Below are 23,238 nucleotides of genomic sequence, written 5' to 3'. Positions count from 1 at the left end.
AGACACCATTGTTCTCATCGCTTCAATAGCAGTTGTTTCTGCAAAAACTCAGGGTAACATTTTTGCAACATCAGCACTGAGAAGTCTTCGTTTCCTACAGATCCTTCGTATGGTGCGCATGGACCGAAGAGGAGGGACTTGGAAATTATTAGGTTCAGTAGTGTATGCACATAGCAAGGTAACTGTCATGGCAGTTCATTTCATTTAATTCTTCAGTGGATTCAACAAAACTCTATGAATCAACATCACCTTATATATTTATCAGATTCCAGTGAATACCTAAAACTTCCTAAAGTAATGTTGGCTATGTAATGCATTATCAAAAATACATCTTTTCATGTTCATTCAGATTTCGGAAAATATGCTAAAAATATTGGTCCTGATTCACCACCAGTTGGATGCTGGTGTAATTCCATTGAAATCAGTGGATTACACAAGTGTCAAACTGAACTGGGAAATCAGACCAATTGTTCAGAGAACAAGAGAACAAGAATTCTTTTTTCATGAAAAAAATCTGAGATTTCAAAATTTGTTTTTGTTCCACATTGGAAGAAAATGAAGCCTTTGAAAACCTTTGGCAAAAAAACATGAGAGAGAAAGAGAGAGAAAAGAGAAAGAGAGCCACCCCACAATAGAATAGTCCAGTAGTGGATATTTGAGTCCAAAATACAGAACACTATCACATAAGGTAAAAGAGAATCTCTATTAGCTGCAATAGCATTAAAGCATATACTCTCTGGGGACCAATGACTAGACAGTGGGTAGCATACTTGAAAAAATGTCAGAATATGTGACCAGCTAGGAGAGGGAAGGGGTAAGTACACACATTAGCCATTTAATTGCATACTCCCTTCATTTAGACAAAGCTCCTGAATTCTATCCTTGTTTACAACTTTGAGGTCCATGTAGTATAGTTAATGACCATGAAGTCAGTTTGTTGATGCAATCACAGGCATGAGCTGTTCAGAAAGAGATAGTGTAAATGAAAGGAAAATATCCCTCTGGCACAACAAATATTTAATGATCTGTACTAAGTGGAACAGTTTCAACAGGAAAGACTGAGAAAGAATGACACTGTAGCCCACTGGTTGGGGCCCTCACCTGGGATGTGGGACACTCAGCTTCAAGTCTCTCTTCCAAATCACGCTGTGCAGGAGCTTCAGCCTCAGGCTCCCACATCACAGATGAGTGCCCTAATCACAAGTCTATTGGCTGTTCTGTGTTAGCTCTTTCCCCATCCTGGACCTGAGAAATCTTTTTGATGAATCAGCATTTTCCAGCAGTCTGTTGAAAAATTCCCAATCACTTCTACCCGTTGTTTAGAGACAATTTATGTGAACTGAGAAGCATTTGATGTTTAACTGCTAAAATGCCAAAAAATATGGACTGTTTAATTATTTTTTCTTCAAATGCCACTCCACTCTATGTTTAATCTTTTTAATACAGATTGATCTTTATTTTCTTTTATCTAGGAATTAATCACAGCCTGGTACATAGGATTTTTAGTACTTATCTTTTCCTCTTTCCTTGTCTATCTGGTGGAAAAAGATGCAAATACCCAGTTTTCTACGTATGCAGATGCTCTCTGGTGGGGCACAGTAAGTATAGAAAGATCATTTGAACTATTTAACTAATACTGTAGAATATTTTGTATTACACGAATGCACATATTAAAAGATGTAAACTTATAGTAGTCCTGAGTATCCCAGTGCTTGTGTCTTGAATAGGCATGTACCTCTGTGAAAAATGATTATGAATGCTACCCTTCCATCCTAATTTGGTAGCATTTTTACACCTGCTTTACACAGATGTAAAGCCCCAATTCAGCAAGATTCTATAAGGTGGATAGAAAGCTGGCTAGATTGTTGGGCTCAACGGGTAGTGATCCACGGCTCGATGTCTAGTTGGCAGCCGGTATCAAGCGGAGTCGGTCCTGTCAGTTTTGTTCAAGATCTTTTGTTCAAGATTTTCTTATGGCTGGAGCTCCCACAGTTCTGGTTTATGTATGCCAGCCAAGATTAATGGAGAAGCAAGGTGGGTGAGGTAATATCTTTTATTGGACCAACTCCTGTTGGTGAGAGAGACAAGCTTTTGAACTACATAGAGCTCTTCTTCAGGACTTAGACCTCACCCACCTAGTTTCTCTAATATCCTGGGACCAGCATGGCTATAACAACACGGCATACAACTAATGATCTGGATGATGGGATGAATTGCACCCTCAGCAAGTTTGCAGATGACACTAAGCTTGGGGGGAGAGGTAGATACGCTGGAAGGTAGGGATAGGGTCCAGAGTGACCTAGACATATTGGAGGATTGGGCTAAAAGAAATCTGAGGTTCAATAAGGACAAGTGCAGAGTCCTGCACTTAGGAAGGAAGAATCCCATGCTACAACTGGCTAAGCAGCAGTTCTGCAGAAAAGGACCTCGGGATTACAGTAGATGAGAAGCTGGATATGAGTCAGCAGTGTGCCCTTGTTGCCAAGAAGGCCAATGGCATATTGGGCTGTATTAGTAGTAGCATTGCCAGCAGATCAGGGGAAGTGATTATTCCCCTCTATTCGGCACTGGTGAGGCCACACCTTGAGTATTGTGTCCAGTTTTGGTCCCCCGACTACAGAAGGGATTTGGACAAATTGGAGAGAGTCCAGCGGAGGGCAACGAAAATGATCAGGGGGCTGGGGCACATGACTTACAAGGAGAGGCTGAGTGAACTGGGCTTATTTAGTCTGCAGAAGAGAAGAGTGAGGGGGGATTTGATAGCAGCCTTCAACTATCTGAAGGGGGGTTCCAAAGAGGATGGAGCTAGGATGTTCTCAGTGGTGGCAGATGACAGAACAAGAAGCAATGGTCTCAAGTTGCAATGGGGGAGGTCTAGGTTGGATATTAGGAAACACTATTTCACTAGGAAGGTGGTGAAGCACTGGAATGGGTTACCTAGGGAGGTGGTGGAATCTCCATCCTTAGAAGTTTTTACGGCCCAGTTTGACAAAGCCATGGCTAGGATGATTTAGTTGGTGTTGATCCTGCTTTGAGCAGGGGATTGGACTAGATGACTTCCTGAGGTGTCTTCCAACCCTAATCTTCTATGATTCTATGATTCTAAGACCTTTAAGCACATGCTTAACTTCAAACTTCGGTGCAGCTGCATTGTTGAAGTCCATGGGACTTGAGAACATGCTTGCGTGCTTCGCTGAAAGGGATAGGGTTATTCACATGCTTAATAGTAATCATGTGCATAAGTGCTTTGCCAAATTGGGGATTAAATAACTATACATGGTATAAGAAAATGGAGAATCAGTTCTAGATGTTTGAAGTTTATTCAAATTTCTCTTTTGATCTTGAAATGTGGTTAAAAATCTCACCAGAACAAACTTTCTTACAAGATTCTGAGTTTTTCTGTTTTCAGTGGGAATAGAAATACTATACAAATAGTGAGCTAGATCCTTGGCCCATGTTCAGCTGCACTGTGCTGCTCAGGTAACTGGAAGGCTGCCCTAACAGGGAAGCTGCTTATTCACCTCCTATAGGTGTATCCCCCTCCAGGGGATAAAGCAGAACTCCTGTTCCCACTGGCATAGTAGAACAGCTTGTGCTCCAGCAATCCCAGCCGGTCAATGGTGCCATTAGTGTCAACATAACTTAGAGCATCACTTAGACTGATCAGGGGACTAAAAAGGTAACTTCCCCACCTCAGGTGTTGCGTTGACAGGAGCAGAACCAGACCCAAGTCTTTCTTGTACTTCCACTCCCAGACTAGTCAAAACCTGAACTTGCTTAGAGAAACAACGAAAAACAAAATAAACTCCCGGACACTACTGAACCCCAAAAGGATGTGCATTTGGGGTTTTGTTTACTTTTTGGGCAAAAGGTAGGTTTTCCAAACCTTTTTATTTGAACCAGTTCATTCATTCTTAGGCCCCAGGTTATCCTTCTTCCCTATGGGTTGTATTTTTGAATGATCAGTGAGTAGAAATGTGAGCTTTGAACATGCAGAACCCAAAGTATCTGTTGGTTGCACAGCAACAGTTATAAAAAATACAGAAGTATTTTGCCTAATGAGACTTGTTTTAAAATATCAACAAAAAATGTCTCATAAAATATTTAGTATTTGATCCTTTAATCCTAATGCAGGTAAGACTTCCATTGACTTAAAGTTAAACCATCATATCAAACTCTGCTCTCAGTTACACCAATGTAAATTGCTCTGGATTTACTGCAGTGTAACTGCGAGCAGTTACTGCTGGCCTGAAGTTAGTAAGAGTTTGACTGCTTCACAGTTGCAGGACTGGGTTCATAGTTGAACAGTGGGGCTTTGATAAAGTCAGGCCTTGACCCTGTAGTCATATCCACAGATCCAAGCAGATCTAATTGCATGAACAAGAGCTTAGTTTTATAATTTGCTTCTCCCCTTCTTGATATTTTAGAAGGAAAAGCCCTGCTAGGAAGCAATCATTTTATAAAATGGTGGCTTAAAATACTCTGTATACAGTGAAAATGAAAATGTATGACTCATAGGTCAGATAATTTGTGCTAACTGAGAAAACAGGAATTTTTTCTTGCTATCAACAGAAAAACAAATTATAATAAAAAACCTGAAAACAATTTTTTTTACTCTTTAGTTAACCTGAATATACTTAAATTCTTAATATATTCAGGTGCATAAAATTACTGAAAATCAGCATATCCCCCTAATTCATTCTTTTTGTTGTTTCCCTCTTAATAATAATTGCTGTATTATCTGTAAAACAGTATGTGGGAAATGTAGTCTTGCTTGTTTTGATTGCCAGAATAACCCACATGCAGATTTTGAAAAGGTCAGGTCACATGGCATTCTAGGGGGCGTCTATGCTTAGTCTCATTGATTTGTTTATTTGCAGCAGTTATTCTAATTTACATTCCACTGTATACACCAAGTCCCAGAATGGTTTTGTGATGTTCCTGTTTAAAAAAAAGGGGGACTAGCCATGAATAATCCTCTGAAGTTCCAAGCTTCTAGAAACACTCATAATGCCTTCTCATCATACCCAGCATGCTGTAATTAATTGACACTAGCACACTCATTCAATCAAATTATCTGAGGGCCATATCCTGCCATCATTCCATGCAAAGAGTGGATACTCTTATTGAGGTCAATGGATGTTTTTCACTGAAATCAAAGGCAGGATATGACCTGTTAGTTTAAACTCCAATCTGCAACTCTAACATAACATAAATGCCATCAATGTGGATTTTCTTGTGGCTGGAGCTCCCACAGTTCTGGTTTATGTATGCCAACCAAGATTAATAGAGAAACAAGGTGGGTGAGGTAATATCTTTTATTGGACCAACTCCTGTTGGTGAGAGAGACAAGCTTTTGAACTACATAGAGCTCTTCTTCGGGACTTAGACCCCACCCACCTAGTTTCTCTAATATCCTGGGACCAGCATGACTATAATAACACTGCATACAACCAAGATTAACGGGTGCCAGGCAGGGCTCAAATGGCAAGAATACTTGGAGAGGATGGCAAATTAATTAAATAAAATAATTATTTTAATAGACGATATATAATGTGGGAACAGGAAGGGGAAGCATTCCTTGGCTTAAATATCTGTTATTCAAGCCCCGTGGGAGTTCCCTATCACTTCAATGCTATACTTAAGTGTGTGCTTTTTGCAATTATCATATATGGTAATTTGTTTTACCTGAAAACATAATTTAGTACGGTATATAAAAGATTCTTGTATGGCTGGCATCTTTTCAGAGTTTCTTTCACTAATATTGTCTTTTCCTTTTCTAATAATACATTGTCATTACAATGGAATAATGGAATATCTACGGACAACTATGTGAATACCAAATGAATTCATTATGGATAATGTTATTACAATGAATATGAAATAGTGATGATAGTTTCCAATTCAACACTATCAGAACTTGAACAAATTTAATTATTTCAATTAATCTCATAGTATGTGGAGATTCAAAAGGGAATTGTTTATTAAGAAACGTGTAAATGCATCTGATTAAAGAACAAACTATTGTAATGTGAATTAAACAGAAAGGAAATTCTATCCTTGGGACTCTTGCTTTAATATGGTCCTGTTTTTTCTTCAGAGAAATTCTGTGCTGAGTGACTTCTCTTCTCTCCAGAGGGCTTTCATGTGTCAAGATTCATGGGGCTCAAAGTTTGTCTAATTTTTTGGGAATATTGTTACCCTACAATGTCAATAATATGCAGACATCACTAAGTTTGACGTCTCTTTTTCCGCAGCCCTACCAGAGACATCTCCTCATTCTCCAGTTTCTGGCAGAGACAGGAAAATAGATGAAAGCCAGTTGATTTAGGTTCAATCCTGAAAAAAGAGGTTGATGCTAATTGGCAGGGGGAAGCACTTTGAGGAATTAGCAAAGTCAATAATCATTCTGTCAGTGGAAGGCATCTGCCCACCTTTTGTCAAAATGGTTTAGAATTTCAGGGTCTTACATGCTTTGTAGCTGCTCCTGGCTTCCCATATGGCAACAGTCATTTGTCAGGTCAAGAAGCCATTCCTTTTGGAGGTAGACCCCATCACAGGCATGCTAACATTACTATGGATCACTCTCCCAGAGGCTAGCCTTGACAGCCACTTGAATATTTCAGCTAGTGTAGTGAATGACTGCCTCCTTTTTAGCTAGCCTGCCTTTCTCTAAGACATCACACCTGCGCTTTGTCCTCAACAATGGAAGCAGTCATGGTACTGCTTACTATCTATGAGCCCTAAATAGCTTACATCCCATTTACTTAACTCAGTGGTTTGAGCATTGGCCTGCTAAACCCAGGGTTGTGAGTTCAGTCCTTGAGGGGGCCACTTGGGGATCTGGGGCAAAATCAGTACTTGGTCCTGCTAGTGAAGGCAGGGGGCTGGACTCGATGACGTTTCAAGGTCCCTTCCAGTTCTAGGAGATGGGATATCTCTATTAATTATTATTATTATTTCACCACCTTTGTCCATTGATGACCACTGCATTGAGCTGCACTGCTTTGGCCACCTTTCCCAAGAGTTACCTCTGAGAGAATAGTAGGCATTTTCCTTGGAAATTCACTTCTGCCAGACAACTGTCTAAGCCTGAACTTGGCCATATTTAGAACATTAAGTAAAATAGTTCTTTTTGTCCAAGCTTTCCACTAATCGCAAGCTCTGGAATCCTTGGTATTTAGCCTATTCTTGTCCATCTTACCCTTTAAAATTCAGTTTGCTCTGTTCTGGTTGTGAGCCATTCGGTGTTCCATTTGGAGTTAATAAATCCACTCGGTCCATAAGTGAGTGACATTCACTCTACCTGCCTAAAGCTGCAGTATTCATTCCTCTATGCAGAGGAAATGCAGTGAGGCAAAATCCCCCCATCCCAACCCAGTCCCAGGGTGCAGGACTGCTACACAACCCCTCTCACACTCCTTTGCCATGGGTTTTATTCCAGTGCTGGAATAACCTTTCCGTGCTGGTTTCCTGGGTACTGGAGCACTGTAAATAGGTACCTGTGACCCCTCCTCTGGCCATAGCTCCAAAGTAGCTTTTTGTGACAGGGTATGGAGAGCTGGCATGGAGGCCATTTCCTTGGCATGGTAGAAACCCGTCCCCCCTACAGTTCCTAATGCAGAGGTGCTGTCGCAAGACATTCTGCACTGGGATGAACTCTTCCCAGAGTGAACAATACGTCTCTTCTGGAAATGATTTCTGTGATCTATTATCTCTGATGGATATTAAACAATCTTTTCCTGATAGTGTGCCCCACAGTGCAAATCTGTTCCTCATGCTCCATACTTAAGATACTACAATCTTTTGGCTTGTTCTGCCTTTGAGACATCTTAATAAACTGCATTAGACAGTGGGGCAACATCTGGGATACATACTGTAGTCAGAGGTGGCATGAGTTCAGTTAGTGGTGGTAGCAGCTGACTTACATAGGCAGAACCTTCCAGCTCATACTGACTGAGCACTGCCATGATCTGTATTTGTGCTACATGACAGTGACCCCGGCCTCTACAATACAACTTGTTCTGCGTATATACACTGGCTTTGATTACCCTTTCACATTAAGGGGAGTTATGAAGAGTGTTTTACAAATGTCTCACGGAGCCGTAATACATGTTTTTACTTTAATTTTGACTTTCCCTATGCAATCTTTGCATTCAGAAAAGCTATAGCCAATGATCAGTGTTCAGGGGCGGCTCTAGGTACCAGCAAAGCAAGCACGTGCTTGGGGCAGCCCATTTGCAGGGGCGGCAGGGATCCAGCATGGGAGCTGAGAACCAACAGGGGGCCCTGGGAGCTGTAGTTCCTTGGTTAACTCCCTGCCTATAGAGCCAGCCCTGGAGCAGGGAAAGAACTACATTTCCCAGCATTCCCTTGGCCACTGCCAACAGGAAAGAGGGAGAGGGAGTGAGGTAGCTGAGACCTCATGCTGCAGCCTGCTATGAATGGAGAGCTGCACTCTGAAGGGTAGGGATACCATATTTTAACATTCAAAAAATAGGACACTCCACAGGGTGGGAGGGTAGCCCTACCCTGCCATCATCCACTCCCTCCGACTGCCCCCCACAGAAACCCCAAACCATCCAACCCCCCTTGCACCCTGTCCCCTGATCACCCCCTCCCGGGACCCCTGCCCCTAACTGCCCCCCCAGGACCCCACCCCCTATCTAAGCCTCCCTTCTCCTTGTCCCCAACTGCCCCCTCCTGAGACTGCCCCAACTTCCCCCCTAGGACCCCACCTGTCCCCTGACAAATCCCCGGGACTCCCATGCCTATCCAACCGCTGCCTGTCCCCTGACTGCCACCCCAACCCCTGACCCATCTAACCCCCCCTTCTCCCTGCCCCTGACTGCCCCCCCCCCCGAACCTCCGCCCCATGCAACCCCCCAGCCCCATTATCATGCCACTCAGACCAGCATGTCTGGCTCCACGCAGCGCCAGACACACTGCAGCATACATGCTGCCGTGCTTCCCCGCGGAGCCACAGCCCTCCCCTCTCCCCCCAGCACCTGCCTTCCAGATTTGAACACCTCAAAAATCAGGAGTGCTCAAGCTCAGTTTGCGCAGCCGTTACTTCATTTCTCCCAAACCAAATATACTGATCCACTGTAACTTGCTGTAGAAAAAGTAGGATAAAATTGAGCAAGAAATGCTTCCCGGTGGTTATTAGGACTGGAATTGCTATTTTCAACAGTCATTGCCTTTTTGTTTGTTTGTTTGTTTGTTTGTTTGTTTGTTTGTTTGTTTGTTTGTAAGGAAGACAGTGATATTGCACTGGGAAATTCCCCATAGAAAGAAAGAGTGGAAGAAAAGAATAATAAAGGCACCTCAACTTTTCCTCATTTATGTAGGACAGTCTTATAATATGCATCCAGATATCCTCCAATCACAAAAGCTGAAAATTGTTCCACTTTACTGCAGTTCTGTAACCATATGGGAACCAGTCCTGTCTGTGTTCTGTGCACATGTAAAATTCATGCTGAATGACCTGCCGTGGGAGCGAGTTACCAGTGACCCAGGGCTGCAGCGGAAGGAGGGTGCAGGTGGGGGAGGTGGGGAGAGAGCCCAGGGCTGGGGCAGCAGGAGGTGTGTGTGGGGGGCAATGAGGGGGGGAATGAGGGAGCCCAGAGCTGGGGCGGCGGGGGGATGGGGGGGTGGGTGGGGAGAGCCCAAAGCTGGGGCAGCAGGGGGGTGCGGCGAGGAGCCCAGGGCTGGGATGGGGGGCAGCCAAAATTTTTTTTGCTTGGGGCGGCAAAAAACCTAGAGCCGGCCCTGTCAGTGTTGATGTGACAAATTCCTCTGAAGTCATTGGGACACTAAGGCCAGTGTCTACACTAAAAACTTAAGTTGATCGAGCACTGCAGCCATGCTGCTGCCATGTTTCTAGTGAAGCAAGAAACCACATGTTTCTGTGGTTCTTTTTACACTGCCTTGTTGCCATTCGTTTTCAGTGGATCTTTTCACCCTATGTGTTCGGGGTTTTTATGCTGCAACAGGTGACTCAGCTCTAATTGTCCAAATATGTTCACAGAAAATATGACTTCTTTCTGCACTTCCTTTGACCTTGTCCTTATCTATGAACTTTTAATCACTGGAGTATTAAATCTTTGCATTGTAGTCTTTGGCACACGTGTAGTCTGTTGTGAAAATTCCTGCAGTGTACTCCTGATTGTTACACTAAATAGTACAATTACATATGCACAAAAAATGACAATGCCTTCTGCATGATTTCCACTTGCTCAGATACACTACTAACATCTTCATTGTCAGAGACGACGCATAACTCTTGATGGGGGAGACCCAATTTAAAGATTCTAAGGGGGCACATGATGCCCCACACATTGCCTCTGGGCTGAGGAGCAGCAGCAGAAAGAGAAGTGCCAGGGCTGTGGCAAGCGAGCGCCTCAGGGAGCATGTCAGGGAAGCCAGGCTCTACAGGCCGGGCCCAGCTCCAGAGTGCATCACCAGCTGGCGCCGGGCTCCTTTGGGGGAGAGGCCCAAGCAGGCTGGGTGGCTCCCATCAGCTTCCAATCCACTGGCTCTTGGCAGGAGGCGATGGTTTTCAAACTGAGGGGGTGGGGGCATGACCTCCAGTTTGAAAACCTCTGGCTTAATGCAAGGCAAAAATCTGGGGGGGGCACATGACCCTGCATGCCCCCCACACACGTTGCTTCTGTTCATTGTTACAAAGTTATTCATATCCATTTATTTAAATAATGTTTTTCCTTTAAAGATGTGTTCTAAAATAGAAGATTGTGTTATAAGAGAAACGTATAGATTTTCATATGTCTTGGTGAATGATTATTTACTGGAAAAGTTCTTGCATACTGTGTATCTGAGCTGTAGCTTTTCTCTCAGGTACTTCTATTGCACATGATATTTTTTCATTGCTTTTTTAGATCACATTGACAACAATTGGCTATGGAGACAAAACTCCTCTTACTTGGCTTGGAAGACTGCTTTCTGCTGGGTTTGCTTTACTTGGAATTTCTTTCTTTGCACTACCTGCTGTGAGTATCTTTACAAAAATAAAAAAAAGGTAATAGGATCTTCAATAACTCCTAAGGCTGACATGATGTGAGAAGCTGCATGAAGCTTTCAATATAAAGAGTCATTGTTTGAATATGTAAAGCTCCTTCACTAATGTTAAAACTTTTCTAGAGCGCCTTTTCATAGAGTAAGGAAATCTGATCATGCAGTTGGATCATATACATAAAGCCCCTTTTCCTGTGGTGTTAGCCTGGAACACTGAGTTATTATGACTCCAATGTTTCTAAAACTGTACAGGTACTCACTTATGAGCTAGTACGACAGATATGGCCATCTATTACCTAACCACAGAGTTTAAGTAGTACATTATTCAGTTCAAAAAAAGTATAGGCCCGTATGGTCAGTTTTGAAGCAGAATTCTTCATTGGTTTAATTTATTCAATGCCAAAAATGTTGGGATGATATGGCCCAAATGAAAGTGTCATTGCAAAGACTTATCATTGTATTTGTGTGGGGGTTTGGGCTTGAACAAAGATGAAAAATATCTTTTTTCCAGGATTTACTCCTGTTGCATTTTAAAAAACAGAAATTCCTTTCTCTGCCTGTGAATTGTGCCTCATACCCTAGCAATACGTTTCTCTCAGGGCTTTGAAATGATTGAGCAGATATGTTCTTCTGGATTTATTGCAGTTGGAAAAATTAGAACATTGCGAGTGGGTGGTCTACAATGACCATGTCAGATCTATCAATTGACTGTAGTAGAATGCATTAAATCAGGCAGAAGTTGTAAACCATATTGCACACAAGGGCTCCAAGCTGCTTTTTATCCATTGCGTCCAAGGATTCTAATTGGCTCATTTTCCTCTTGTCTTGTTCTATTTCCCTTAACCCGAAATAAGCAGAAGAAAATAATAAACCATACGCTTATACTTTGCTCACTCATATTTGAATCTGTCATAGAGGAGATCCAACATTTAACATACAGCTTCCAGCTTAGAGGCTGCCCCTCATTTTTCATAAAAACTTGAGTTTCAAACCTCCTTTTTAAGGGCTCCTCACCCCTTATTTTTTTTCCCTTTTCTCCTTGCATGGTGACTCTCGGTTATTTAAGGTGGGAAAATTTGAGCTGGGATGTCTTAATATTTTCCAATTAACCCTAATGGCCCATCATTTGTCTTGTCCTGGGTTGTACCATTCTCGGTGCATGGAGCTAGTCTCATCCAGTGGGGAGGCAGCCTCCCCTTGTCTGGCTGACTACTACCTTGTGATAGACTCATAGACTTTAAGGTCAGAAGGGACCATCATGAACTTCTAGTCCAGCGGTTGTCAAACTGTGGGTTGGGACCACAAAGTGTGTTGGGATCCTGTTTTAATGGGGTCGCCAGGGCTGGCGTTAGACTTGCTGGGGCCCAGGGCCAAAACCTGAGCCCCACCATCTGGGGCTGAAGCTGAAGTCTAAGGGGAAGAGCCCTGGGCAGCAGGACTCAGGTTACAGGCCCCTCCACCTGGGGCTGAAGTCTTGAACTTTGGCTTTGCCCCGCCGCCACTGCCCCAGGTAGCGGGGCTTGGGGTTTGGCCCTCCGCCCAGGGTGGCAGGGCTTAGGCAGGCTCAGGATTTGGTCCCCCCCTCCTGGGATCAGATAATAATTTTTGTTGTCAGAAGGGGGTCACGGTGCAATGAAGTTTGAGAACCCCTGATCTAGTCTGACCTCCCGCACATTGCAGGCCACAGAACCTCACCCACCCACTTGTGTAATAGACCCCTAATCTCCGGCTGAGTTACTGAAGTCCTCAAATCATGATTTAAAGACTTCAGATTACAGAGAATTTCAGATGGAGCTGAATGTTGTAGCACAAATTATCAGCACAGTTTTATAGCTGCAGAAATCCATAAATTCATAACCACAGTCGGTATACATATCTCATAATGACAATCAAGTTCAGAATATTACAAGTTCTCATAGAAGGACTTACTAGACATACTTTTATACACAATAACATTGCACAACCGCTTGATTCAATGACTTACTCTTGGGGGTTCAGCCCTCCCGTTCTCCCCTGAGGGTGTCTGCCCCCTGATTGTAATAGAAGTTAATTCCGTTAAATGCAAAAGTACATTTTATTCTATAAATGATTACTTGATAAGAAAGACATGAGAACTTATGAAATTTACAGACATTAAAGAGACTTTAATGGAAATGAGAGTAATCTAATGAGTACTGGAGCTGGTAGAAATATCATAACATTTAACAAGCTTGAATCCAAAGGGCACATTTACTTCCTCTTGTATTACACCTGCCACTGTACAGATGAAACATCAATATTAAAAAAATTATTCACTTGCATATAGATCATTTTAAAAATTATTTTAATTGGCATTAGAATACTTTTATATTTAACTATATAGACTGACCAACATTAAAAAGTCAGCATTTACCAAAAACATTACAGCATCTGAGATTCAACAGTTTTAATGTGTTTAAATTTGTTTAAATACAGAGCACTACTGCATTATCTCAGATAATACCTGTTGGCAAATGTTGACATCAATGGTACCCACTGTATTTGAATCAATGTGTTATATAATGATCCCTAGCAGAAAACATACTCTTAGAGATGACTAGGGAGTAAGATATTTATATCTGCAGATGAGTATATGAAAAATGAATACAACCTTAAAATATTTGAGATATCAGAAAATTTATTCCTCATGTCATATCCATGTAGCCATTCATTTTCTTCATCAGCAACATTTGTGTTTAGTCAGACTATGGAAAATATATTAAGATGTGTTTAACTTTCATGGATTTTCTTTTATTTTTCTTGCATAAGAGTCAAGTGGAATCTTTCCTCCTTATAATGCAAAATTATTCAGATTTAATTATAAACTTTGTTTCAAACCTGGTATTCCCAACCCCAAATGTTCAAAAATCATGAGAGTGGCTTTATAAATGTGGAGATATACCTATCTCATCTTGCTGGAAGGGACCTTGAAAGATCATCGAGTGCAGCCCCCTGTCTTCACTAGCAGGACCACGTACTGATTTTGCCCCAGATCCCTAAATGGCCCCCTCAAGGATTGAACTCACAACCCTGGGTCTAGCAAGCCAATGCTCAAACCACTGAGCTATTCCTCCCCTTATAATCATGAGATTATGTAAAAACAATAGATTTTGTGTTCTTTTATTTACCTTCTGCTTTTTGAGCCTTTAGGGTTCACTAAGCTCACATTTTGAAGCTTTTTCTACAGCCACAAGGACTAGAAACATACTTTTTCATTAAAAATGAAGACTGAAATCATCACATAGCCACTTGACTCCAGGAGCTGGGGCTTTAAGGAAAACAATAATTATCATGAGACTCATGACAAAATCATGAGAGTTGGCAACACTGCAAACTCCATAAAATGAATACTACAAATTAATTAATTAAACTGAAAAACTTGCCATATGCAAGCTATTTTTGAATTTTCTAAATTCAAAAGTTACAACACAAGGTTGTGACTATAAGTGAAGTATATAAATGATTGTTTGGCTGCCTATACAGATACCTTATTTGGAATATCAGTAGCACACAATAGCCTATAGCAACGCATGGTTTAGATGAGCAGCCATTCATAACACTGCAAATGTTCTTTCTTATGTGGGGATTCTCATGTCTTCCTTAACAGTGAATGGACATTGTCTTATTGTTAAACGTTGTACTGTAGTAAATGTGGTTGTTTAAAATAATCAGACAAAACAATGCCTGTTGTGAATGGTGGTGCTTTATTTTTTATCATCACAATAACTTCAGAGCTGATATATTTACACTATTTTTTACAATTACCTTCCTAATGGTAAAAACTTTTGTGTTGTATTTTACTCTAGGGCATTCTTGGCTCAGGCTTTGCATTAAAAGTGCAAGAACAGCACCGTCAGAAACATTTTGAGAAAAGAAGGAATCCAGCTGCCAGTTTAATTCAGGTAAATATCAAAGCAGTGAGAGGATAAAAATAGATTTCTAAGTGCTTGTTAGGTAAATTTTACCTCCTGTATTATGCAAAGTTCTGCAGAAATATTGTTTAATTGCCACAAGTTGAACATTTTGTTAAAATGAACTGTGTTCAGTAAACACCATGCGTTTGTATAATGTTATATTCAGCTTTTCAGTGCATGGTTCATGCATTGTTGAATTTCAGATTAATATCCATGCCAAAATCGCCATGCAAGGATGCAAATTATATGCAGTCCTGCTTGACATTTGATTATATAAATTACTTGGAAAAACAGATTTGATCGCTAAAGGACAGGATTAAGAGATAGCACAGCACTCTGGCCCGGATTCAATTACTTTTCGCTACTAGAGAGTTCACAGTGCTCAGATGAGTAATACATTCCTTTAGAATGTAGAGTTTTCTGTCCAGAGAATTGCTTTCGATATCACCCAATCTAGGAACTGGAAATATGGAATTGATTAATTCAGTGTCTTGAAATGTTGAGCATCTTTTCACCTGTTGTATTGAGGTGATGGTGCAGATCAATGTTTTAAAAGAGATAAAAGTAAACGAAAAATTTTAGTATATTTGATCATTTAAACTGTAATTTTGTACAATTATTTTAACTTTCTATCATAGTGGATTGAAATGCTTGCTAATGACTCTCATACCAAGGTCTCTAGCTCTAAACATACAAAAAAAGAAAGAACGAAATCAGTTTCCTACTGAACTTTATTGTATTTGATATACTGGACTGAAATGCAGATATCATCTTCATTTACTTGTTTTGGAAACCAGCTCTTTTAAATGTGTACCATATATTGTCTCTTTCATACTGGTGTGGCAAGTGAAAACAAAAAACCTGAGCAGTTCATATAACATTGTTTCGCTAAGCTCAAGAAGATGACAAAGGTATCTTTGGAATGTTCAGGCAGTTAATAAATTATTAATTGACAGCATAAATAAGTACTTTGTCATTCCTTTTGCACCTACTGTAGGATGAGTGAAACTCTCCAAGATGTATCCATTCTGATTGCATTCTTTGATGAGATTACAAGTTTGGTTGATCAAGGTAACTGCATAGATGTAATATACTTAGACTTTCATAAGGCATCTGACTTACTACCAGTCAGGGCCAGGTCATGGACAGACAGCCTAGTGGCTAGAGCCAGAGTCAGACATCAGGAATTGGAGTCGGGAGGGATCAATCCAAGGTTAGGAGCTAGAGGTCAGCATCAGGAGTGGAGGCTAAGTCAGGAACCAGGAGTCAGAAGGAGGAGATAAAGCCAAGTCAGAAACCGGATATCAGAGGTAGGAGGTAAAGCCAAGATCAGGAACCAGAGATCAGAAGCAGAAGACATGCCTACCCAGAAACCTGATATCAGAGCCAGAAAGAAAAGCCAAGGTCAGGAATCAGAGAGCAGAAGCAGGATGAGGAAGCAGGGTCTGTAGCAGCAGCTGGCTGGGGTTCCACATAATTGCAAACTTACTGAATCCTTCCCAGGAGATGTTAATTAGTATGTCTGGACCAATCAGGAATCGGGAATGTCCTTCCAATCATATCCTCTGTGGGGGGATGTCCTGCGATGTGTGTGTGTCCGTGAGGCTCATGACCTGCTGAGTGTTTGTACTACCAGAGCTGTTACGTGGTGGCAAGGAGATGGCTGCTGTCTAGGGAGTTTGCAAGCCTAGGCTGTAGTCCTGCTGCTCTTAAAATCACCTCCCTGCCCAAGAGAAAATCTGTGGCATCACCTGCCAAGGCTTTTTGGGGTTGCCTTTGTGGAAAGCCTCTATAAGGTTGGGAGCTTGTACATGGTGGGCTGGTTCCCAGGACTGCTCCTTGGGGCCATACTCCTCCCACAAGGTACCCTGCTTGATCCTGGAATCCAGTATGGTCTGGACTAGGTGTTCTTCATGGCACTGGACATGGACGGGTGGCAGAGGTGGTTGCCTTCGGCCCAGAAATGGGCCATTCTGGGAATGGCTTCAAAAGAGAGATTGGAAAACAGAGTGTATTTTGAGTGACCTCGGCAGGCAGAGCTTAATGGTGGCAGAGTTAATTAGCTGGCAGATCTGAAATGGTCCAACATATCAGTGATCTAGTTTATGGGGTGGTCTGGCGTGGAGATGTTTGGTTGTGAGCCAAACCTTCTGGCTTACCTTGAATTCCAGGTCATGCTGTCTCCAGTGATTCACATGTTGCTTGTAGGCATCTGCCATGGAGTCCACTCACCGCCTCCTCCTGACCACTATGAGGATTAACTCCTTTCAGGTGGTGCGCCCTCTTCTGGCAGCATGTCCACCTGTCTCTGCAATGCCAAGTGCCTCTTTGTGACTTGGCCCTCCGGTCAGGTCACTATGCATGTTTCTCCCTTACAGTGTATCACAGTCTTTCGGGGCAAACTGTCCCAGGCAGTCCACTCTTTACTGGCTGGTCTGTGCCACTTCCCCAGTGGCTGGTAGGGGAACCTGGGCCTCATTGTCATAACTTCAGATACACTAAGAGTTTGGTTAGGGGATATTATGTCAATAAAGACCTCCAGGGGCAGCATGTCCTATGGTGTGCGTGGGCTCATGAGTTGACTTTTGTTTTTCTCGGTGGCAGCTCCACCCCAGCTTCTCCCCAAGGCCACACTCGGCCTCTTTCCCCAAGGCCCTGCCCCACTCTGCCTCTTTCCTTGCCCGCTCTGCCCACTCCCTGAGTGCCTCCTGCCCACTCCTCTCCACCCCCCTAGTCTTCCCCGAGCACCACTCACTCCTCTCTGCCCCAAGACGCCGCCTGCCCGCTGCTCACTTTTCTCCACCCCCAAAGCCCTCCTACCCACCACTTGTTCCTCTCTGCCCCTTCCCCCGAGGCTCCCCCCACAACTCCCTCACCCCCATGTCACTCACTTCTCTCTGCCCCCTCCCCCAAGGCCCCCCTGCCCACCGCTCTCTCCTTTCTGCCCCCTCCTGCCTGAAGGGTGAGTGATGGGGGAGGGGATGGAGAAGAGTGAGCGGTGCAGGCCTTGGGGCAAGAAGCAGAGTGGGGGCTGGAAGAGGCACAACACAGGCGGGGCACAGTCCATGGGTGCTGAGCACCCCCTATTTTTTTTCCTGTGGGTGGTTGAGCCCCAGAGCACACATGAAGTCGGTGCCTATGTGTGTGGGTGCCTGTGACTCATGACCTGCCAAGTATTTCTGCTGCCAGAGCTGTTAGCTGGTGGCATAGGGACAGTTGCTGCCCAGGGAGCCTGCAGGCTCAGGTTCTGGACCTGCTGTTCCTAACACAATGATATTCTAATTAAAAGATTAGCACTATACGGTATCAATAAGGAACCCATTAAATGGATTAGGAACTGGCTAACTGATGGATCTCAAAAAGTAGTTGTCAGTGGAGAATAACGCTGAATGCAGATGTTTCTAGAGTGGTTCCACAGGGATCAGCACTAGGCTTGACACTATTCAACATTTTCATCAATGATCTAGACGTAAATATAAAATTACATCAGATAAGATTGGTGATGACACAAAGATTGGCAGAGTGGTAAATATCGATGAGGAAGGGGAAGTCATGTAGCGTAGTCTAGACTTTTTTGGTAAAATGGGCCCATTCAAACAAAACGTGTTTTAATGCAGCCAAATGCAAATATTCATCTATGAAGAATAAATGCAGGCCATATGTGTATGTAACAGGGTGTTGGCCAAAAGGCCCTGACTCAGCCCCTGTTAGCTCAGAGCCTGCTAGCTCAGCTCCCAGTAAGGGGAAGTGATTGGAGCTGACAGGCTGTGGCTGATTAAAGCCCTAAAAGAGAGACACCTGTGAGCTTGATGTGGGAAGGCCTATAAAGCTAGCAGGAAGGAAGTTGAAGGGGAGAAACAGGAAAGTGAGGAGTGAAGGCCTGTTGCTCCCAGCTAGCTGTAAGAGCAAGCTGTTCCCTAAGGGGCTACCTGACTGATAGTTAACTGTAAAAAGCTGTATATACATGGTGGTGGGAAAATACAGGGAAATAAAAGGGCACTGGTGTGTGAAAGTGTGGTCTCCAGCGAATTTGTACCGCGAGCAAGGAAGTGAACGTCTATAGTGTAGAATGGGAACTGTATCCTGGAAAGCAGTGACTCTGAAAAGGACTTAGTGAACAAGTAACCCAGTGCGATGCTATGGCAAAAAGGGATAATGTGATCCTTGGATTTTACCTCTGTATACAGTAATGGTGAGAATGGTACTGGAATAATGCATCCAGTTCTAGTGTCCACATTTTAACAAGGATACTTATAAATTGCAGAGAGTGAGGAAAAGAGTCACAAAAATTATTCAAGCACTAGAGATAATGCTTTACAGTAAGAGACTCAGTCTGTTTAGTTTATCAAAAAGAAGACTGAGAGGTGACTTGATTGCAGAATATAAGTCAGGGGTGCCGGAATGGGGGAGGTTTCAGGGGTCCAGGGTCCTCCCACTTCTTATGAGCCGTGACTTCCGCGACCTCTGTGCGACAATCGCAGCCTTAATAATAAGGTATTCAAAAGATATTTATTTTTTCACACATTCAGTAGCAATAAAAAATACACATTTGCAACTGAATAGCTGCAAAACCTGTTGTTACTTTCAAGAGCCCTGATTTTTCAAGTGTGATGGCATTGGAATTAGCATACAGCAATGCAGGATTCAGATCCTCCACTGTCATGCCCCGATGTAGTAATTTACACATATGCAAAGCAGGTGCAAAATGCTACCAAATGAGAATGGTAGCATGTTACACCTATTTTGCATTCTCTTCATACAGACTTAAATCTCTAGATGGGATGCAGAACCATGGAAAATCAGGCTTAATATTTCTATTCTTTCACTCCAGTTGGTACTAAACATGTCTAGGCAAAGGGCATTGAAAGGACCATATAGACATAGATTCTAAGCTGGTGTAAATTGGTGTCTCTCCACTGATATCAGTGGAGACTGGGCCCATATTAGTATGGCATGACAGTACGTATTGGAAATGATGGAACAATATCTAGGAAACCTTTTAACCTAACTGGCTAGATCCTCAGCTTGTGTAAGTTGGTGAAGCCAATGTAGCTACAATTTAACTACATCACTTTACACCAGCTGAAGATCTGGCTCCCCATTTTTGTCCAATTATAAATCTAAGAGTTGAAAATACTTTTGATATTGTATGTTTGCTTTCCACCCTCCAAATTATTTGTTTCATAGCTTTAAACAGTCAAAAATGCCTGAACCAAGGAGAATATTCTACCTTTCCTCTAATTTTTTATGGTTGGTTTTCATTATAATTTGCATACTATATTATGACTAGAGCTGGGTGAATATTTTTCAGTGAAAGTAAAACAAAACTATTTGCACATTTGGATTGTATTGGGCAAATAGTTTCAGCGGAATGAAAAATATTGGAAAAAGTCTCAATGGTTCATTTTGATATTTTCAAAATAAAACATTTTGACTTAATTTTGAAACAAGGTTTCATTTCTGAATTTCGCTAGGTTTGTTTAAAAAACATTTTAAAGGGTAAAAAAACACCCAAACCAAAACATTCCCCTCTTCCCTCCCTCCCCCCAAAAAATATCAGGTTGAATGATTATTTTGTTTGTTTTTTGTTTTTGTTTTTGATTTGGTGAGAAAAACTAAAACAACTACATGAATTTTTGAAACTGAAATGATTTTTTCTCATTTTTCAGTTTGGCCCCAAACCAAAAAAATATTTATTTGCTCAACTCTAATTCTTACACCCTTCTCACTTCAGTCTGCAACTTTGTGTAAGTTTCTCCTGTGGGATTTTTACAAATAAATCACTGCACTGCTTACTATGCACCTTCTATGTACTAGTTGTACTGTGATATTTACCCAGAGATTATTAGCCATATTTTACCATGTCCTGATTAGCAATTTTCGCTAGATTTTGTTGGTATTAATGTTTATTTAGACAACCTAACAGGTAATGTTCTTGGTTTGAACAAAGTCCAGACTTTCCATAAACAATATGGTGGCATTTTCATTTCACATATTGTTGGTTCCTTTGTGCTTTTCTATTGTTTCCTCATACCAGGCTGCTTGGCGGTTTTATTCCACTGATTCCAGCCGAACAAACCTGACAGCCACCTGGCGATATTATGAAAGTATTCTTCCACCCCTCAGGCATGTATCAGTGCTATGAATGATAAAAAAAATCCATGACTTGTATTGGTTTACTAATCTGCTTTTCAATTTTTGTTTCATCCCCTGCTCCCTCTTGCCTTGTTTTTCTTTTTATCATATATCCTGCACGTAGTGTGTATGGCGTAGTTATGCGGCTGATGAGAAATCGGTTTCCATTGCTACCTGGAAGCCTCATTTGAAGGCCTTGCATACCTGCAGCCCTACAAAGTAGGTACAAATATGGCAGCTGGTGCTGTTCTTGATGTCTGTTCAAGCTTATAGAAAATTAGTATTTCTGTTTTGTTTGTCTCTCTCTCTCTCTAATTCCTTTCATTAAGGTCTCAACTAACAAATCTAGCTAGTATTATAGAGACTCCAAACATAGTGGGGATAAATAGAATCCATTTCCATTTAGCTATGAAATATTACTGTGCTAAAGTATTCGAAGCATTTTCTCACAAACCCTCATCGATCAAGGTTAATATTTTACTAGTATCCATGCACCGTGCCAGCTATGTTTAACTGTAATCAATACACACATTAATAATCACAGCCTCCATTTCCAAGTCACACTAATTCATCCTACTTACCAGGGCCGGCTCTAACTTTTTTGCTGCCCCAAGCAGCAAAAAAAAGCGCTGCCCCGCCGAGCGCCGCACCGCCAGAAGCCCTCCCTGAGCGCCGCGCCGCTGGAGCGCCCCCCCGCCACCCCAAGATTGGCCGCCCCTTACCAGGTGCCGCCCCAAGCATGTGCTTGGTTGCCTGGTGCCTGGAGCCTGCCCTGCTACTTACTATAGTAAAGAGTTATAGTTAGTATTTATAGGGCTCAGACCTATTGGTTTCCACAGAATGTGCTTTCTTCACAACTCAGCGAATGGTGCTTACTGATTGACTGAAGAACAAACAGCTACCCTGGATCTTGGAATTTGGGATTATGTACCAGCTCCTCAACTGGTGTAAATCAGGTTAGCTCCACTTAAGTCAATGGAGCTGTGCCACACCAGCTGCGGATCAGGCCCATAGAATTTTTGAGACCAGAATCAGATATATTTGAAAGCTCATGTAATCATTTATCCACTACAAGCATTGCCTGTTTCTCTAATTACATTGCTTTGTACATAAACTACATTTCTCTGAGTAGAAATTTAAATTTCAGTTTGTTATCCATATTAATCTTTGAAATCAGCATGTTTACTTCTCCAGTGGCAAATCCTCTGTAAGGGAGCACAGGCAATACAATTAATGCAGTGACTGCTCTTTATTCTCCTGGGCAGTATTATTCTACATTGTACTATGAGGCTTTAGAAACATCTGTGCTTCCAAAGTGGCAAATAACTATAACATTCCACCTCTTGGGAATGTAGCTTTTAGTCATAACTTCAGATACACTAAGAGTTTAGTTAGGGGATATTATGTCCTTGGATATACACACATGTAATCAATAGAATAAAATCATATACTGTACCTCTAATGTAAGAATTTGGCCAATAGAGAGTACATTGATGTCACAACTTGGATGAAAATTCTCAGTGCTTTGGCAGAAATTCATCTTTTAAGAGGAATGGTCCAAGATTGTTCAGTAGTTCTGAAAAATTTAACACAAGGCAATAAGCCACTGCCCCAAATTTGGGGCATATACTTTGGAATGGAGGGTACTAAGTACAGCTTTGAAAGGAACACAATGATAGCCTTGCATGAAAGGTGCAATAAAAGTCCTAAGTATTACTATTGTTGCTATTATGGCCAGTGCAAGAGACCAGCTGTTCATCTCAAACTAGTGTGATGAACACCCACACAACAATAAAGAGAAGATTATGTGCCAGATAAATTTAGCCAAAAAGGGTTGGCTGACTACAGAAAGCTGATCTGTGAATTTCAAAGAGTTGACAAGAACTGAGCCATAAGTGATCCATTACCACAAGTATTCATCCTGAATACTTCAAACTAAAAGTAGCTTTCAGATTAAAAGTTATCACCGAGTTCACAAATATTGATTTTAATAACTGTGAAATATTGTTTGCGACAAATAGATATTCAGGTAAAGGGCGACTTTTGATTAGATGAATTAATATGAAGCTATATAAATAAGCTATATCCTATCTGAAATAGTTTTGAATGCAATTATAGCCCAAGAAAAATAAGCATA

At 41.9% G+C, this 23,238-nt stretch overlaps 1 protein-coding gene across 1 annotated transcript in view; it reads left to right on the top strand.

Moving 5' to 3' along the window:
• Positions 1–23,238, top strand: part of KCNQ5 (potassium voltage-gated channel subfamily Q member 5) — a 510,233-nt gene that overhangs the window by 441,835 nt on the left and 45,160 nt on the right. The window contains exons 4-8 of the mRNA XM_054024141.1: positions 3–178; positions 1,473–1,598; positions 10,899–11,009; positions 14,859–14,954; positions 21,226–21,320. Of these exons, the coding sequence (XP_053880116.1) occupies positions 3–178; positions 1,473–1,598; positions 10,899–11,009; positions 14,859–14,954; positions 21,226–21,320 (604 nt within the window). The remainder of the gene's footprint in view (positions 1–2; positions 179–1,472; positions 1,599–10,898; positions 11,010–14,858; positions 14,955–21,225; positions 21,321–23,238) is intronic.

This window comes from Malaclemys terrapin, chromosome 3, assembly GCF_027887155.1.
Source record: "Malaclemys terrapin pileata isolate rMalTer1 chromosome 3, rMalTer1.hap1, whole genome shotgun sequence".
Lineage (NCBI taxonomy): Eukaryota > Metazoa > Chordata > Testudines > Emydidae > Malaclemys > Malaclemys terrapin.
This window is presented reverse-complemented; position numbering and strand designations above follow the sequence as displayed.